This window comes from Pagrus major, chromosome 7, assembly GCF_040436345.1.
Source record: "Pagrus major chromosome 7, Pma_NU_1.0".
Lineage (NCBI taxonomy): Eukaryota > Metazoa > Chordata > Actinopteri > Spariformes > Sparidae > Pagrus > Pagrus major.
Genome location: NC_133221.1, coordinates 25,092,521 through 25,113,360, shown reverse-complemented (window position 1 = coordinate 25,113,360; position 20,840 = coordinate 25,092,521). Strand labels below are relative to the sequence as shown.

The 20,840-nt window shown below is 40.6% G+C and overlaps 1 protein-coding gene across 1 annotated transcript; it reads right to left on the bottom strand.

The window, feature by feature from the left end:
* Positions 1–658: 658 nt before the first annotated feature.
* plekhm2 (pleckstrin homology domain containing, family M (with RUN domain) member 2) lies at positions 659–20,057 on the bottom strand. The gene is made up of 20 exons (XM_073470457.1): positions 19,513–20,057; positions 17,280–17,386; positions 16,929–17,038; positions 16,713–16,812; positions 16,483–16,570; positions 16,216–16,390; positions 13,866–13,925; positions 12,073–12,361; positions 11,118–11,900; positions 10,962–11,031; positions 9,886–9,976; positions 9,473–9,537; positions 9,252–9,340; positions 8,118–8,250; positions 7,311–7,501; positions 6,026–6,091; positions 5,536–5,695; positions 5,193–5,372; positions 4,452–4,568; positions 659–3,895 (listed from the first exon to the last, which is right to left on the bottom strand). Exons 1-20 carry the CDS (start codon positions 19,570–19,572, stop codon positions 3,758–3,760), a joined length of 3,072 nt encoding a protein of 1,023 aa, XP_073326558.1. The 5' UTR covers positions 19,573–20,057; the 3' UTR covers positions 659–3,757.
* Between the last annotated feature and the right edge of the window lie 783 nt (positions 20,058–20,840).

Here is a 20,840-nt window from a genome sequence, read left to right as displayed (position 1 = left end):
GAGTACAGATTTACTTATTCTCCTAAACTGACCCCAGGGGAGCTCTGTACTATGACTGTATGCTGCAGCAGTAACATTTCCCTTCACTGGAATTAAGGAGACTTTAGAAATCATAAAAAAACAGCCGTACATGACCTCTACTGGTCACCGAGAGGAAGTGCAACATTGACTGAACATCTCAAAGATTATTTCTGAAAGAGCACAGCATACAGCTATGGGTGACGCTTATCTGTCATTGTGTTATTGGTCGACGCTTTCCAGTCATCATAGATTTTCAACTTCAAAACAGTGATGTAGGCTGGAAAGGGAGCTTTAAAAGTGAGGAATTCAAGTAGGTAATTACTGAGTCAGGACAATTAATCAACAACAAATCAACTCCCGCATACATACAATCGATATGTTGTTTTTGTGCTGACAACCATCCTTTCACATGCTAAACAATGGGGATTTAAAGAACCGTATGTGTGGGAGTCTACACCTTCTGTCAATCTGAGTGAAAGAAGACAGTTTACCTGACACACACCTGCTGTCTTACCTGTTAACATCTGTCCCTGCTCTAACATGACTGTCCTTATGTTTTCAACACACAGCATTTCACTGGTTTGACCTATAACAGAAATATAGAAGTTAGAAACAGAGATACTGTCACCACAGGAGCCAATGTTTTCATTTCACTTTATTCAGTTACGCCGTCCAATCACAAAGGTTTATTTGTACATTCATTACCATTATGAACAGTATAAAACCTTATGGACATGCACGTCTTTGCGTGTGAGTGTACAGTATGTTATGCTTGATTAGTGCTTCTATTTACAATTTGGTAAAACTCCTAAACATAATACAAATATTACATGCAGTATACATTTATGAACAAAACCAAACAGCGCTTTTTCACAACGCGTCACTTAGTAGATGTCATCCATCATTGGCCAGCAATGTCTCACATTCAAAACACCGCTCGAAAAGACTTTCTTTATATACACTTCATAGGCCACAACTTTAGCAGTCAATTTTTTATTGATAATCCAACAATCTTTTCAAGTAAGTCCAACTATTGCAACCGTACTCTCTCTGGTCAAAAAATCCTTAAGTGATCCTCTGGGGGGGAGAGGACTCCAACAACACAGGCGAGTGATCCTAATTTAGAACCCACTGAATTATTAAAAGGACTTCTACATAAAAACCTTTTCCAACATGTGATACTACTGTGCAGCCTCGTCTGTGCGCGCAAAATAACATCATAATGCTGCGTGAAACATGGGAGGAGCCAAAATAGAAAAAAAGGAGTTAAAAAATACTGAATTAGACAAAACAGCAGCATGTTAAAAAATAAAAAACACACACGGTGAGTCTTAAGGTTTTGGATGTGATGTACCTTTTTCACCTGAGATTAGATTTCTTTGTAAAGGAGCAGAAGATGAGTGAGACCAAGGGGCACTTAGAAAGGCTTGAAGCACTGATTAATGCTGACAATGAATTCCATACAAACACACAGTACATGAGTAAAGTAATGCACAGGGCCGGGTAATATTTTAGGGTTTGTGATACTGATGTCTAAAATTTTCAAACAATGTTTTTTTAATACCTCACTCTGCTGACTATAATCACATTTTTTCTAGAAAAACCTGCCTGATTTCCCGATTTTTAGGCACAAATCCGACAATATGATACCATTCTGTGCCACAGTCAATAAAGACACCAGTATGTCTGAGGTCGATACCCAGCCATACATACAGCACATAATTGGACTTGTCTATCAAAAGAAACCAGGACAGAAACAAAGATGATTGTTTTAAGTGTTCGATGCAGTCAGCCAAATTGTACAGTGTAAGGCAACTACAAAAAGGAAAATACAGTGCTTCGTTAAGTTTAAACAAATCACTCAAGGTTGTCAGAAAGGCGACATTGTCATTGCACTGAGAGCACTTACACTGCCATAGACAGAGCAGCAGTACTCAAATTAGTATTCATGTTATGGACAGATTGTAACACATGCACGGCCATCTACTGACTATAATTTGTAGAGGAACTAGAAAGAGTTTACAGTCTAATTCTTATTTCTTCTTCAAGTAAAGCTTTAATAATGGATGATATCACAGGCAATTTCAAAGCATTAATCTGCTAAGAACAGATGCTACACTTGCTGTAGGTTGAAAGGCTTTTTAATGATTTTATAAACCTCAAAAATGGCCCTACACCACTAAATGATGACTAGTACACGAGGGGATGATCTAATTCAGTGGCGTGGCCAGATCTTACTGTACAGTACAGTATGATGCCACCAACCAGTGGTGCCAATACAACTTCAAACGGACTAATTCTTACCCACACTCACGAGGGAAGTACACGTCCACTAATGCAGACACGAAATTCAATATCATTAAAATGTCACCACTTAACTGAATAATTTAGTAACAATTGTTCCCACTTTCTCTAAAATGGTAATAACACAGCACGTTATGATATTAACACATAACCACAACTGATACCATTAAAAAAAACACTAACAATGTGCAAGTCTGCATGAAAGCCTCCACTCGTCTCTGTGGAGTGGAGAAAAGGCAAGTCCGTTGCATCTCCTGATGCATGTTTTTTTTTTTTTTCAACATTTAAATTGGAGAGGCAAGATCTCAGAGACGATACAGGCGTGAGCATGTCATGTAACAGTGCAAGTGTTAAATATCCACGTTTTTCATATTAAGATCCTCATTCACTCAAGCTAATGTACGATGTGATGATAATAAACAAGCCGTCAGTGACTATGTGTTGATACTGTACAAGCGCTGTACATTTGCTCTACAACTGTACCACAGTTAGGCTTCAGTAGAACATCCTGCAACTGTTTCTGTGTAAGCAGGAAGTGGCTTTTATCGTCACACAGATGTGCGAGCTGTGCAAGCAGAGAGCATTAGTGATTTATAGTGTGCAAGGCGAGGAGTGGTAAGTTTTCCATGTTGCAAATAAGCAGCAACTGCCTCCTTCATATATGGCTTTCTTGATAAATATCACCACATTTGTTCTTTAAAGAAAACATTAATGATTCTCTCATGTCACTGTGCAGGGAAGCTTAATCCCTACTCAGCTTACTCACTGTGCTAAATATGTGTTTCATCATTCTACATCTTAAAGTCAAAGCTTCGAAGATTATATCTGTACATCAGTGTTCATTTTAAGATTCCCCTCTGAAGATGGTAACGTTGTTGAGACAAAATTCTCAAATTCACTTCAGCAGGACTTATTTGAATTTGTAGGTTGGTTCAAAGTCTTCGTGTCAAACTACTGTTTGTGCGTTGTACATTTATCCATCAATGTTTCCTACAGAGCTTTTTTCTCCCATATCGAGTACAAAATATCTCATCACATGACACGACACATTTACTTCATTCAGCATGTTTGTTCTGCATTGCTGCTATTTAGGACTGCTAATATCACCAGGATCAAATCAAACCTGCTGTAGTGTTCTGCTGGAGGTTCGTTTATATGATTTCTAGTGAGAATGTCTTACTGTTTGCCAGATGCATTGCTACTTCTGCAGGGAGTTTCTCTGATTGAAACATTTCATCAGTGGATCAGAGGTGCATCACAAGCTAACGCTGTAGGACAACAACCTATAACCACATCTGATTGGTTCATTTCAGTCTTTCAGGACTCTGAACAGTTTGCAGTGACTGTGAAGCCGGAGTTACTCCATCTATCCTGGAACTATATCAGACTGTTTGACTGTGAGTCTGTCTCTGTGTGTTTTTGTGTGTGTCCGTCAGCACCAGGGTTCACGCTGGGCTCTGCCTCGGGCCAGACTGTCTGCTCTCTGCCAGGCACTATTCATCAGGGCGAGGGCCTCACCACAACGCTTCTGCACAGATGGATCCAGCACCCCTCTGTGGGGAAGGTCAACCTGTGTACAGTCAGGACACACATGAGGGTTCAATCAGATGGACTGCTAATGGCAGTAGTCAGAATTAAGCTGCTGAATGTGTTATAATGCTGATGTTTGGGGAAGTAAGTATTAAGTATTGTAATGTTACATTTTTTCTAACTCCATCAATTTTACACATTACAGAGTGTTTACAGGTCTTGGGGAATACTACCGCATATGTGAATAAAAGCAGTATAAAGTCTCCAGAGGAGGCATGTAATCTGATAAATTGCCTCCAGTGATGTCACTGGCTAAGCTGCATTGTGGGCAGGGTAGACACCAGGCTTTGAAAAGAAAGAAGAAAAGGTGGATTAAAAGGGTGACATCTCAGCTTTTGATCACTGTGCAGTGCAGTACTGAGTCACTGGAGGCAATTTATCTGATCACATGCAGGTTCCTCTGGAGCCACAAAAGACTTCATACTACTTTTTTCACATATGCAGTTGAACTCCACAAGACCTGTAAACACACTTTATTGTATAACATTGCTGACGTTTCCCTTTAAACCACTGACAACAAGAGTATATCCTCACACCTGGAAAATGGCCTTCCATGTGTTGTCTAACGCCTCAAGCAATCGATCTCTCTCCTCACAGCCACTGAAATACAAGACCCATGGAGGAAGGAACTGAGTGCGATCTGCTGCAAACTCCTACACAGGGGGGAAGCAGGGACAAAGCATGAAGCATGAAGGCTTACATTAAAGACCTTAAACACAAGAGCAGTACCATATACTGGTACATAATATGCTGTACGGTTTCATAATATACAAAATAAAACCTCCTCATGCTCCGTCTTTCTCTGTATGTGTGTTTGTGACGAACAGTTACAGTGGGACAAAGGCAAAACTTAAGATACCATCAAACATTTGAGGAGACATCTGACCCCAGCACAATGCTACTGATATCCAAGAAAGTTTGCACAGTTTCTTTGGTAGAATCTGCATTGTGATGTATGATGTGTGTCTCGTATGTTTATGAGGGCTGAAAAATATTGTATTTACATTAGGATATCATGGAGAAGCCTTTGTTTTTTTTTTAAACATTTTAAAAATCATCTCATTTAATAAATTCAGCACTTAACCGAAAACATTTGTGACGTTTGCATCCGGTAAAAGCAAATAATGACATCACTTAAATCCATAGGTAAAATATCTAAAAAGTATGGCGCAGGAGACCACATATGTATAAATAAATACAATAACTAAGGTCTAATATAAAAATATATATACCACATATTGGACTAAGACAGATGAGTGAAACAGACAAACACTCACAATGACACAGTAATGCTTGTTGGCCTCCACGCTGACAGCAGTGACATCACAGATCTCAACGCTGCCCAGAGACCGGAAGAAGCTGGTCTGACAGTCCTGATGGCAGGTTAGCAGCTTACTGTCTGTCATTACCAGGCAACATGGGATACATGGAGTGGGGGCCACACCCTGAGGGATGACCTGCAGGTAAGGTGGTTATAGCTTAATCATACCTTCCTTATATAAATGGGACTTATATGAATCAATATTGACCTTTTATATTGTACTGAATTTAAGTGTTGAGATACATGCATTATAAGAAAGTTTGCTCAACACATGGTATATGTACTGCACATCTCCTTACCCCTTTGGAGACGGACTGGCACAGCAGCTGCATCCAGTCGGCCATGTCCTGCTCATTGTTGGCGCTGAGCTCGAGCGGAGGTCGCTCTGTCAGGATGACCTGGAAGGCGTGAGGACGCTCTGTGCTGTTTGAGCGACGGCAGCCTCCACAATGTTCTCCTCTGTGGAGTAATTAGGTTTCTTTTTTGAGTTTACCACTTTTGAACAAGGCCTCGACTGACTAACAATCTCCAGTTTAATCGGCTTTTTTCACATTTTTAAATGTCACAGTTAAAAAAGCACAGGTGTAAATGTTATAATTAATATGATGGCTGAATTCCATTTAGCTGCTTCAGTATCAGGTTCCTGGTATCATACAGGTTGACTCACTGTCTCCCTGGCACACTTCACTGGAACAGAGCACCCGTTAATGTTATTAGTAACATCTGTGCTTTTCTTGTCAAGTCAAAATGTGTGCTGTGAAAAAGGACTTTCCGCCAGTTGAAGCTTACCCCATAGTGACTGACAGTAGAGGTGTCACATCGGTTCTTTCTGCATACAGGTACAGAATCCCATTGCTGCAAGAAAAAAAAGACAAATATCTATATTCACCTAATCTGAAGCTTTTTTACATTAATATATTATTTCATATGATATTTATAATACATTGTAATCTTTAAAGCCTTTGAAAGCATCTGAAATGATGCCAATGCCAGTAGCAGAATTGTTCTAAACCAATTTTCTGGCATGCCTTCTAAGGACCACCAGCGTGTGTTTTAGGTTCTTAGCATTGGCTGTATTATTTAGCAGTGTGGGAGGACACAAGGAGGAGTATCATCGTTTGGTTCATGAACTCTGCCTGGTTAGTACCAAGTTTCAGGTTCCCTGCTTGAGAGCAACAACTCTTTCAGAGAGGATTTCTCCATCTGCAACAAGTTTGCAGAGTATTTCTCCTCCTTTGCTGGTGAAGTCTCTTTGCAGTACTGATGTTGTTTGTGGCACCAAGCGACATAATATGAACTGGGAGCAATTTGTGCATGTGTCTTTTAGCCAATACTGTATGACGGTATCTATTTCACCCTGACAGTGAGCATGTCATGTCAACCAGTGCTTATAAGAAAACATGACAAACATCCATTTTAAGTATTATAGTACTAGGTTATATTGTTTATAATGTAATTTTATAAATGTAATGTAAACAGCTTTAACAACAATGCTATTGACTAGCTGATCTAATTGTCGGCATATATGATTGGCCACTACAGAGTGATGTTGGGTAGCGTTTCTCCAACCTTTCTTGTTATTGCAACAGGAAAGACCATTGCCAAAAAGCAGCCAGCCCCCACACTGTGTTTTATATTACACACCATGTTCCTCTGGGCACACTGGCAGGCCCCCCTGCTGGTTACAGCTAAGGCTCTCAGTATTACTGGCAACAGCAGAAGGCGAGAGGAGTGAAAAGTCGAAGGAACTATCACTTCCAATATTTTTGGCATTTTTCATTTTTCAAAGTAAAGTGTGAAGTACTGAAGTAAATACTGGGGATTATAGTAAACATGATCTACATTTTTAACACTCAAAATAGTTTTTTTTCAGGACTACAATATGCTAGATGTTTAAAGTGTGATAAATATTACAGTGGTAATAAACATGAACACTTATCGGTGTATTTCTGAAGGAAAGAAACCTTCCCTTGTTAATACACAATATGGGAATGTTAATCTCAGTTGTAGTGTGTTTAATGGAACATATCAATATCAGTTTAAAGGAGTACTGTTTTGTACAACCTGTCCATACCTGAGGATGAGGTAGCAGCTTTTCCACAGCTCTTTACCCAGGTAGGTGGTTCCTGCCCGGTACTGCACAGTCCCCTCCTTGGTGCTGGAAGGTGCTCCAAACTTTGGTGGGCCACTCTGGGGTGACAAAGCCATGTCCATAGGATCCTCCCAGTGGACCAGTGAATACAGCTGGATAGACACTTCTGATACCTGGAGAAACAGCCGAACATTAGTTTATCACTGCTTTGAAAGTCAGCCAAAGAATAGGAGTGGTAAATAGAAACTTATAAAAAGGGGCTTTTTAGTCTATGTTTAACTATACATTACCACTAACCATTTTCTGAAGCATACTTTGGTCTGTTAGATTTTTTCCATTTTTTCCATTCATAAACAGTATGAAAATTGATTAGCAAACACTTGAGTTGAGTATTTATCAGTTATCTTATTGTTGCATTGTGATACAGTCCAGAAAATAAAATTAAATATATTTTTCTTGTGTCATTTTTACTGGCTTTGGGCCAAATGCATCAAAATAATGCATTGCAAAAAACGTTTTACATCTTTGAGCGTTACAGTTCGACGCACAAAGCTATTAATTGTGATAAACGTCTTGTGTTACAGATTTCCCTAAAGGTTTCTATTCATTTACTGCAGTTTCTTGTCCAGTCAGAGGCAGGACTACTGGTAAAGACAACTATGTATAAAGCCCTTGGTACAGTAATATTTTGTAATTTTGTCTTATGATTAGTGGTTGATTAGTTACATGTATGAACAGACCTGTAATGGAGAGCTACTACTGTATATGTGAAGTTTAACAATGGTTTACCTCACACTGAGATTCCTGGGAGATGAACTTAGTAAGAGCCAGTTTTTCCATGGTGGCATCAGTCAGAACAGAGGGATAAGGAGGCTCACGACAACCTTTCACCATTGCTGACTTGAGAACAGTCAAGAACCACCTGTAAGTGAAAAGATGGATTGGATAAGGTCAGAGGAGGGACCAACAATCACCCATTCCTGTATGGATTAAAGTCAATTTTCATGACATGTAATGCTGCATTCCAGTTACATGGGAGACCACTCGCCCGAGTTGTGAAGTGGGAAATCTCGCAGCTGTCTCGCGACATTTCACCGAGGCACGCCCCCTTTGGTCGGAATATCCACTGTCTGACTCGGTGCTCCTGAGAGTACACCGAGTTGAGCGAGGATAGACAAACGACTCGTCAAACAAAGATGGCTGCACCCATAATTGATGTATTTTCTTTGTATTTGTACCAAGTTGGTCGTTTTAATGTCGATTTTAAATGCTCTTACACATTTGATTACATTGCTGCTTTAATCCGGTCACCAATTTATGCATTGCACGGTCTTGCTGTGCATGCAATACAATGTAAAGTTTTGTTTTCGAGCTGGTTTGCTAAAGAGGCTAATGTAGCTAACAATAACAATGACTAGCCTGCTACTACCCTGATGGCGTCCATGTTCTTCCGACTCGTCGTGTAGCGAGACAAACGGGAACGCTATTTGTGCTACAAGCCAGGAAATGACGTCACGTTCTCGCGTAAGAGCAACTTGGGCGAGTGGTCTCCCATGTAACTGGAATGCAGTATAAGACCACAGATATATACATGCAAGAATAAGTGACATTGGAGGACATTATACTTGGCTATTCAGAGCCTTTGAGAGCCTTCTAACAAAAGGGGGTGGAAATAACCTTAGTTGTAGTTGACTAATAATTTTCTGTTTTACGCCACATTAAATTAAGAAAATCTTAGGTATTTAGAGAAGGAAAGACTGGCTATCTCTGCAAGAAAGCAGTTGCACTGTTACTGTAGTCAAACAAGCTGGTGGTTAATGCTGGGGGTTAATACAAAAATGCAGTAGTTGTGAATGCCCTATGATTCATTATGTAGTCAGAGTATTACGAAATACAAGGCACAAATGTAACAGGTACACTCACAAGGTAAGAGAGGCGTCAGCTGTGTCCAACAGGAACTTTCTTCGTCTGTTGGTACAAACCACCGTCACTGTCTGTTGGTCGAGGCCCACCTAAAGGATGACAGCATTAAGACTAATACATCAGACACAAAACCACACGGCTCAGAAATATCATGTCATAAACTCAATATGAATCAGATAAATGGGAGAAAATGGAAAATCCTTGTTGTGCAGGACACTCACTGAAAGATAGTCCAGCTCATTATAGGAAACGGCCTCTTCTACGAAGTATGGCTTCTCTGCTGCACCTGTGGAGGGAAACAAATGTACAACCAACACATGCAGTGAGAACATGTTAATATAATGTGCTTTCTGCCGACAGAATGACCTTTTTTAAATGTGTTCCCCACTTCCTGAAAATAAATTGTGTAGATTTTAAGGGACAATTACAATGGAAGAAACTCTTAGAGGACCTAAAAACAGTGTCAGGCTCTAACCTGAAGGTAAGGAAATGAAACGATCAATGCTCCTTTCCCCTGTATAAAAATGTATTGGGACTCCCAATACTAATTTCAGTATGTTCCAATTTACGAGTTGTACTGTTCAACCTTTATTACTAAATAAAGCCAATGCATGCTGACCTTTTAGTCACTTACCCTTTCTAAGCAGGTAGATGTAACAGTCAGTCAGCAGCAGGTAAAGGGGCTGCAGGTCTCCCTCCATATGACCTGTACTCATTCTCACCATCTGAAGACACAATATTCACAATCTGTCTCAAATGATTCTGTTCAACGGTGATGGGTTCTGAAATTTGAATAACAGACTGTAGCACAGGGCAGGGTTCCTACAGCTTTTAAAGAGGAAAATTCAAGCACTAAAAATTGCCAGTTTTTATCATAACAACTAAATACCCAATATATACCCACAGTTATTAGTTGTCTTTTAACCAGTTGTTTATGAAAGCTTTTCTGATCATGATTATTTAATTCTTGCTAATCTCAAACCCAGGATTAAACAAACATATGATGGCATCGTTTTATTTCAAAGAGAAGAAGATTTTAGATAAAACACCTGATGATGTTGAAAATCAAGCATTTTTCAAGGAGTTATTTATCATTCAAGATTATTCCTAATTTTGAAAAAGGGTAGAAGATTGAGCATTTCCAAACTTTCCAAACTTTGTATGTAACCTCATGGTGTTGCTACATATATAGCTGTTAACAGAGCATAGTGAGTGTTATTTTGTAAACATATGGTCCATCACTAGCTGTTGGTTTTCATCATCTATTACAAACCAATGCAATCTGTTTTTACTTGATACTTATATGATCATTTTAAAGGTAAAGGTGTTTCATGCAAAGTGTGAATCAGTTTCTGTGTTTGAAAATACTAAAACCAGACAAATAACTTACGACAGCCTCAGTAAAACCAGTAAGGAGGCAGTTGGCAAACTGAGCCTTGCAACATTTCCACTGAACAACAGTCTCCAAACCACTTCTTCAATGTCAAAATTTTGTCAAACAACACCACAACTGTGGAATGTGGAAGAGAATTACTTTTCAAGACAATCAAATTTATTTCTATTTCTGCCTGTTACATGCCATGACCTCACTGTACTGTCTTGATTTTATCATTCTGTTGTAAATGTTACAGCTGAGCACATACAGATTGACAATTTCTCAAGAATTTAACCTCTTTCAAAACAATTAAAGAATGAGTTGTCTCGTTTCACCTTGAAGAGCTGCTCCTCGTTCTCTCTGAATACATGAATCATGAGAAGAAGCAAGTGATTGTTGTCCACCCTGAAATATGAATAATAAACAATATTAGACACACTTTAAACATCATAACAATGACAAACAACTCACTTTTTGCAGAAACTCCTTACTTAAACTCTGCAGGATGAGAGCTCTCAGAGGGACTCTCTTGGAGTTCTTCTGCTTCCTCAGTAATCATATTCTTATCCTCTCCTCCTTCTGTGTCTTCCTCCCCGGTCATCACGTCTGGCTCCTGTCGTGCTGTCGCTTTTGCCTCTCCTTCATCTTCAAGGCCACCTGAAAGAGTCTGTGACTGGCTAAGCTTTGTAGAGTCATAGTGGCCACCACCCGAGGGAGTAGAGTCTGGACTGAAGGAGGTAAAGCAGCATACGTCTGCAGGTGCAGGAGAGGCCTGCAGGAAGTTGGGGCTGGCAAGAGGGGAGAGAGACATCTCTCCTGGGGCTCGGTCAGGTGGCTCGCCCCCCGAATCCTCTCGAAAGGGCTGCTGTGCAGGAGGCTCGGGGCCCTGGTTGCAGCCTTCATTGTTTTTCTCTTCTGGGTGCTCCCAGGCCTCCTCCCTATCCAGAGCCCCGTTGAGCCGGTCCATGACATCGCGGAGGGGTTGGCCCACAGTGTCCATGGAGGTGTCGGTCATCTCTGGGAGCCGCAGGAGGCCTTCTACTCCATCCTCATCTCCTTCCTCCACGACCTCTGATCCCACCCTGCTTCTCCTTAACTCTCCCTCGGCATCCAGATGAATCACAGTGCCGTTTAATGAATCTACATCCTCCGAGGACAGGAAGCTGTTGTCTACTTCGATGTGCTCGGAGGAGACAGAGTTATGGATGCTGCTGATGGAGTCTGTGGAGCCCTTCCCTCGTCGCTTCTTGGCTGGTTTCCTTCGTCTAGCCATTCTAGAGGAGTGGAGTGGTTAGTGGTTCCTCCGTTGTAATACAGTTTGACTAACAGACTACACTAACAGATTTAGAAAACCAAGTGGTGGCAATAATCTAGAACTTGATACTGCACAGGAACCCTGTCGAATGTGAGCCTACAAGATCGAAACTGAAGCTGTAGCTTCTGTACCTGATAACCTCCAACTCATTGTTGGCATTCTCCATGTCGTCTCCGATGATGGTGACATTGTAGCGGCTGGCCACATGAACCGGCGTGACATCAGCTGAGGTGTTGGTAGTGTTGGTGTCCGAGTCCTCATTGAAGGGGTTGTGTCTGGACGTGGGGCTGTGTGGAGAAGGATGAGCCGCCACCTTCACCTTGACAGTGCCCACAGAGAGGACCACTGTGTCGCTGATGACTGTCTGGGGATCAGAGCCACTGGATCGTGGGCAGCTTGCCTGGTCGGTCAGGTCACCCTCTAACACGAAAATCAAAGGCTTGGAATTAATATAAAAAGTCTCAGTCACACACATTCAGTTCTGTAAGAAATACACTGAATTTTTGGGACTGTTTCGTCACTAAGGTGAGTGATACACATCAGTCAAATAGCTTTACTAAAAATAAATTTAGAGAAGAGTTGTTTCTGTTCATTCATATTCTGGAAGTTGGTTTTGTTTTCATCACCAATGGAAAGAGACAATTTCACAAAAACTTAGTGTATTTCTTCATCAGTATTACACACAAATAAATGTTAGGGGCGGCAGTGCTGTTTGTAGTTCGTTGGCAGGCTCAGAGAGGCACGAAACGAGATGCAGGAGACATCAGGTAGGTACACAGGCAGCAGCTTTCTCTGCAGTGGCACAGGCCTAAGTCAAACATTACTTCTGCAGCTAGAGATGGGTCACATTTAACAAATATTCATATAATAGCCTTTGCAAATTTGGAATCAGTGGTATTTTTTTATGTACTATGCATCATTAGTGGACTAAACAGGATTTCTTTTGCAAATTAAAATTTAGACCTCGAAAGGAATAGTCAACCATGAGTCGACAGACATTTGCATGTTCCATGTGCGCATAGAAGCTTACAGCAAACAGATGCTGTATTGATATCAAAACAATCTGCACTCACACTGCAGTTTGAGCTGAACCTAGGCCAGTGCCACACATCGCACAAGAAGAGAGGACATTGTAAATAAAACGATACACCAGACAAACGGATAACATAATGTAATGTAGACAGACTGGACGAGGTGAGTACCAGTTACATCAGGCGTTTGTCTTGCTGTGGTAAATAATAAGGCAGAGTGAGCATTAGGATCTTTGCCCAGATGAGTTACACATGCAGAACATGACAGAGGACAGTTCCATATACCCACCCAAACACTGAATTCCCCAGAGAACCAAAGCACTGTGTTTCTTCCCAAACTTACCTGTCAACTTGTTATGTAAGATGACGCCTTGTTCATTTACTTAGTTTGCTAATTTAGCTCCTAAAATTACCATTAAGGAAAAGCTTTACTAAAAATGGACGTTCACTGACACATTTTGCTCAGTTAGATAAACCTTCATGTCTCATAGGTAGGTTTAAGAGCCGGTAAACATTACCTTCTCCTATACTGGTTGACAGAGATGTTGGTTTATACAACGATAAATTAAGTTACAGGCTTCAAATTTAATGTTCATTAAATTCAGTAACCCAGTAATCATAGTCATCAGGTTGCAAGCAACTTAAGAACCAAACCCACATGCCTTTAAACTGAATCCATTCCCAAAAGTCAAAGCACTTTTACTTCAATCGCTTTGATTAGTTGTCTTTGGCACCAGCTGGCTATATTTTACATATCAACATGTCTAATTACTGGCTAGAGCACCCAGCATGCATTAAGCACAAACTGTGGCATGGCCATGCCAGATAGAAGGGAGGGAGTGAGGGAAGTATGGAAAAGCAGGGGAGGGGGGGAGGGTTGACCAATGTCCCACCTTCCCAGTCTGCACTTGGCAATGACTGCAACACGGGGAAGATGTCACCGAAATCATAATCTAAAAAAAGGAGGGATAACATTCAACATTAGAGAGAGATGGAGTGGAGAGAGGAGAGTGAGACAATGGCACAGAAACAGAAACATAACGTGACATGGTATATATGAAATAACAGAGGCCATGGGGCAAAAAAAAAAGACAAATGGGAAGTAAAACAGGGAAACTGACTCAGTACTTTGTGGAGAGCGATGGGGAAAGCATTCACTGAGCGCTGCAATCACCACAGGGAGAACATTCTGTAACCATGAGTCTCTGCACGCCAAGTGATCCATTTGATAAAATGCACTTTGTATCAATGAGTCATAAGAGTCCGCCATGATCAATCCAACTTCTGCTTCAACATGCCATTAGCTTGACATCACTTTACGAATTTCTCCCAAAGCAATAAAGTGTGCACCTCACAACGTGCGTTTTGAGCAGGGGCTGATCAAATCAAAAACCCAAAATAAAAACTGCCATTCAGCGCGAGTGTCAGAACAATAATAATAATAAAATTAATAATAATAATAATAATAATAATAATAATAACAACAACAATAACAACAACAGGTGACCAGAAACTAGATATTTGATGGGGCTAATTTAAAGGGGAGTGACACTGACTGGCCAATAATGACTCAGAATTAAAAACCAGTAAATATACAGTGGGTACCAAAGGATTGTAAAAGCAGTTAGTCTGTATAACATAGGGAATCACTGCTGATAAAGTGAAGCAAGGGATCAAACAAAATAGGGCTTTTAGAAAATCTGTGCTGCTTCCTAGGGATGTCCCGAGCCAATCCTAAGGATCAGTGTCAGGGCTGATCTGGGGCGTATGTTAATGGATCGGTTTGGGCTAAAATAAAGCAGATAAAAATTCAATCAAATCCTCCTGTTTTTTCCACCACATCCTGCTAGTGTCGCAACACACTGCTCTCTTTAATGACAGCCAGACTCTACACTGTGAACATTTCACTCCATGTGCAAGTAAAAATCAGAGTGTGTGAATGTAAAAAATGACTTGGTCACATCAGTGATTGACTCTGTTTTGATGCTCGGGTTGTCAAAATACACGTTGCTAAGATCTGACTGCTACAGATTCTATCACTGCTCCTTAATTAGCAAAGAGCAGTGGACAAAAACATTTAGCTAGCAGCTTCTCATTTTTAGCCGGTGCTTTTGTTGATCCAAAATTAAACTTGGCTGTTGTTGGATTTGTGTGGTCTCTGCAAGCTGGTGATTGTACTCTTCCAAAGAATGTTTATGAGGTAAAAGCAGCATTAAAACCTCTGTACTGTACAACCGTTGAATGTATCTGTCGTCCCAACAACTCCAACAGAGTGATACTTCTTCTTTCTGACTCATAATGTCGGGTCAAAACCAGGAGGCATTATCTCAGTTTAACATTTGCTAGTATTTTACATGACAGTTTGATAATAACATGGAAATGGTGGGGTAATAGCTTAATAATAAAGAGGTAATAATCAAGTAGTACCACCTTATTACCAAAGTAATAAGCAGGTGATAGTATGGTATTAACAATGGGAACATCTGGGTAATATTAGACTGATAGTTATGTAAAAGTGTAGTAAGGGCCCAGAAAATAATTATAAGGTAATAGGTAATAACAGGGGAAACACATTTAAAGATAGCAATGAGGCAAAACTATTTTAATCTAGTATAGTACTATTTTGGTAACAATATGGTAACCTGCTAACCATTAATGGTCATAACAGGGTAATATCTGGATTTGGTAATCTGGTACCAATAATGAGGCAATAACCTGATAATAATGAGTTAATATCAGATGATATTTTTACAGTATTATAGGCTAATATCCACATAATACCTTCAAACTCACATGAAAACTCTTGGAAGTCAAAATTGCTAATTACCATATTGTAAAGGCTAAAATCATCCTTACTCATCTTCCAAACACACCCTTTTTGCTTCATGGTAATACTGTACTGTACTTGTGGTTGTTTCTTTGTAATAACCGTGAATCAAGGCTGCAACATGCTAAACTACCCATTCCTATCAAACTATTACCTTGCTATTATGGAGCTGTAACGTTAAATGCTACCTCACTTTTTCCATATTATATCAATAATTTACATTTATCAGCTTTACAGTTCTTAATCAGGACTTTTAGTATGTGGATCAAGAAGCTCATGAAAAAAAGACAGGCCAGACTTGGAAGGCTACAGCTGTTATTTCAATGAGTCAGATACATACTTAATCAATTTTAGGCTTCAAATCAGACTTGATATTAAAGGACTTGGATTGGGATCAGGACATCCCTACGTCTTACCTTCACTTGAGGGGGCTATGGCGCTGTCATCCCACTCCAGGTTGGTGGAGGTGAGGGAGGTGAAGGAGTGAAGGGACAAGCTGTCTGAGCTGGGTAGCCTTTCCTCAAAGTCCAGGAGGTTCTGGGGTTTGTAGTATTCTGGCATGTAGGGGGCCACGTCCAGATAGGGAACATCCTGAATAAGATGACCCGACAGAAATGTTACAGACATGCAGCTCACATTAAGGAGATTACTTTCTATCGATATTGTGAGAAATATTAGCTAACCAGCTCCAGATCAAAGCGAATGAACTCCAGACCGGACACCAATGTGAGGAAGAGTGTGAGGTGGTCATGGCTGCAGACCAATGCGTTCCTAGCAGAGAAGAAATCAGCTGTCAATTACCACAAAAATACTGTTCTCCAGCATAACAACAACAGACGGTAACTCCTGAAATGCAATATAACGTCCACTTGTTACATAGCATCAATTTGTGAGGACAGATCAGATGACTTACTTGAAATAATACTTGTGGAGCAAGGCCTGGTTCTCCTGGAACAGGCGAAGATAGCTCTCTAAAGAGCTCTCACTTAGTGCCAGGTACAACCATGCACGACCTGCACAGCAAAGAGACGAGTTCTTTACTCTGCATATAACCCACTGAATGATGAACTTATACTTTACTGAACTGAACAGTGTGAGTGTGTTTGACTGTGTGAAAGAGATGTCTCACTTCGACCAAGGTTGGTTGCTATGTGCTGAAGCTCATCTATCTGTCGGACAGCCTCTCTCCTGGTGAAGTGAAGGACCAGGACCCAGTAGCCGGAGGAGATGTCCTGTAGTCTGCAAAGGAGAAAACAGTCAATAATATCACATACATGAGGCCTAAGGGGCACAACTAAATTTCAGAGAAATGTAACAGTATTGTACTGCAAAGTATCAACACAGTTAGTTGTAGCTTGAGTCTAAGAGCTGTCAAAATTGCCCAATGCATGAGTAATGGGGTTTATAACATGCCAATAAAACCAAAACAGATATCTGTTTGCCCTATGTACCTTTACTGCAATATACTTAAGCCCCTTACCCATACAGCAGAGCATGGTCAAGGTGTTCACAGAGGCGCTGCAGGACCCGGTCGTGATTTCGGATGGCTGGAGTCTCATCTTCACAGGCCGCAAAGTAACTCTGCAACTGTGGAGAGAGACATGGTTTCTCTGCTGTTTGTTCTGCTGGGCAAACGGACATTTGAACTCAAATTCCTGTTACAAAGTTGCTACTGTTTCTCCTTCAAAAATATGATTGTATTTCAGTTATCATAAAGGACAGACCTCTGAAATGATACCTATGAAGATATCTTTTTTCCGAGCAGTTAGATTCATTAGGACTGGCTGACATAGGCACATTGATCTGATCTTTTAATTATTTATGTTGCATATACCTGAATCCAGCTGCAGTTACAAACTTTGGTTGCAATTTAATGTTTGTGCAGGACACAGTGTATGGGTAGCTCTAGTAGGTCATCATCCAAGACTGTTCAGTCAACCTGACATGTTAAATCGCTCTGTAGGAAGTTGGTGAAAGAGCTTTCGAAAGCATGCCAAACAGGCAATTACGAAAGTGCTTTAATGCAAACAAGCCAAGCAGTAGAGCTCTTTTTTGTCCATAATGGATTTCTACCCTGATCATAAGTCATCGTATCAATAGGGAATAAAAGCTCATGATGCCCAAGGTTTAGGGAAAGTACAGCGGGACAATGATCCTACAGTGAAACACACAGTCAAAAGAATGAGGAATTTACTGTCAAGCAGTGGAATGCCTCTGACCTAAATCCAACCAAGCATGTGTTTAATTGCTGTGGCTCCAATGTGTGGGGATACTCCTTGTATTGCAGTTTCACTGATGAAGACATGTAATGAAAGCCATGAAAACAAGCAGTTAGTGGAGCTGGCTGCAGCAACATGGCTGACAGAGTATCACCAGGGAAGATACCAAGTGACTGCTGATGTCTGTGGGTTCAAGACGCAAGCCAGTGGGGATACAGTTGCACAGGATATGCAACCAAGTATTTTCCTTCAAATTAAGGAACTATATGTTAAAACAGCCCAACTGTTCATGTGATGTGGGTGTAATTAATAATGCCAAAGGTGCTTCTTTTATTGTTATTGTCACTGTTTACTTCCAAATCCAATGTGCTGGTGAACAGAGCAAAAAAACTCTGAATGACCTAAACTGTGACTGTCTTATTAGGTTGTAATCATTTACAATGTCTTTACAAGGATCAATTTTAAATGCAGGGAGCTTCACTGAGAAGTGCCATCTCCAAAGTCCACCATCCTACAGTGACCTGCAGAACCCTCTTGAACTTAATCCCAATTAATAGCATTGAAACACTGAGGCATGACCAACCCAAGTGTAGGTCGGAGTAGCTTTGAGGATTGGGACCCAAAGAAAGAGAATTTATACCCTGTGACCATTTTCACATGACTAAGCAATGTTTGCCCAAGGTAAACACTGTACACTCTCTTGGATGCTGGAGGCAAAAACCATTTCATGAGCAGCTTTACAGATCTACAGTAAGGAGATAAACAGGGTAGCTGGACTACAAATTTAGTTAAATGTGGATTAAGGAAGTAAGACACAGTACTGGCCTCACTGCATTACACATCAATATGGGGCTTTGTAATGCAATCATCTGATTATGTTACTCCTTATGACACATAATTGAGAGAAAGACAGATGAGAGAGCTAATGCATAATAAAAATGTGACATTCACTTCTGGCAAGTGAATGTACAAATACGCAAGGAGAGGAGGGAGAAGATGCAATGCTGTCTGTCAGGTTGTGAGAAAGGTAGTTTCACAACACCAGCCATAGTTGGGAACAAAAAATCTCAAATGTTTCATAAGTTGAATGAAATTGTGAGCAGAGATCTGTGGGCTAACCATCATGTTATGAATATGTGTCCGCGGTGTGGCTGCAGGTATGTTTACAACACATGCGGCACTGCAGTGAGCAAACACAGGGGGCTTGGTGCCACTGTTGTTCAGAAACTAGAACATGACAACCGAGATCTGAAGCTGTAAACACGAAGGTGAATTGAGGAATTATAGGGAATAGTTCACATGTTGTTTGCTTGCATCAGTAAGGGCAAGGCCCTTCCATGACAGCGAGCTGGTAATGTCCCCCCGACTTGAAAGTTACCCTCTTGGGCAGACAAAAGATGACCTCACGTTAGCTAATTCAGTAATTCAAGCATGTGAAAATAGTTGAATTCTGTGACAATATCTAGGTGTGCTGACAAACTGGACATCGCTTACCTTCTTGACAGACAGGGAGATGTTTTCCAGTATGCGATCCTTCACTTTCAGTTGATCCATCACTGGTCTGTTGGCAGCTCACAGCAGTCTGTCAGCTGACTCCTTAAGCACAGCTCTTGTTTTGCTAAAGCTAACGCCGCCCGTCTTAGCTAGCTAACATTATCTTCCCTTCCAATGCAGCAGACTGACAAACTAACAAAAAGCTGTGGCTGTCAGTTGTATACATTGAATTTGAAAGCACCGCTAGTTCACACCAATTCTGTCAATGGCGAGAAAGCGGCACGGTAACCTAAGTCAACCTCTGTCAACGGATCCGGTTAGCCAAGTGTTGCCTAGCTTCGCCTTAGCCACTTGACTTTTTTCAACGCTAGTCTCAGACTGACCGGGGGTGGCTAGCAAGTTTTAGAGTCCGACCAAGGATAACTTTTAGCAGCAATTTTGTTTATCATACTGTCTGTTTCATTCCTTTGTCTACCTATTGAGACCTACTTTAAGTTAACTTTAGCCTTCATAGCCAATTATAAAGTCACGGGTGTCCAGGTTACTTTTCGTTCTACCACTATTCTGATCTTAACTCCCATTGTCAGTGGGTTACGTCACCACTAGCAGTACGCCTTACTAACGCGGGGGAGGACTGTAGGAGCCGAACCACGTTCAAAACTTTGACAATTAAAAGTGCTTTTGCTTGGTTTTGCACACAAACAGAATATATTGTAATTTATTACTTCATTTTGGACAATCAGAACTAACTCCTGAATTCGGCGTACAGACCACGGTTTAACTTACTCATAAATAAGTCTTTTTGAATTTGATCACACCAAGGTTCACACTGTCCATCCTATTAGGTCACTGCATGCTCCAGTCTAACATAGTTAGTATTATAATAATAAGTGGTCTTGTTGCATCAGCTATACAGGTTTCGCCTTTTGCAAGTCAGCAGCAGCTTCTACATCAGAGATCAAGATCTACATCAATTGATTTTTTTAAACAAACTCCTTCGTTTTCAAACAAGCTGACCTTAAAAAGGACAACACAATGTCATATTGTTTTACTTTGTTTGTATTTGGCGGACCCTGCCACCTTGCTATCTTCAAACAGTGTTCTTGGGACCTTATTTTCCTCTGAGAACAGCTTGTTTATTCCATTGTGGTTTGTCTTATTACCTTATTAATATCGTAAATATTAAAATTCTAAGTTTGAATTTCCTCTCCAAAACTACATATAATGCCCTTTTTAAGCATCGCACGTCACTACAATCCCGACACAGCATGTAGAAGAAAAATAACACAATCTATCAGGGTCTATTAGGAAAATGACAGAACAATTAT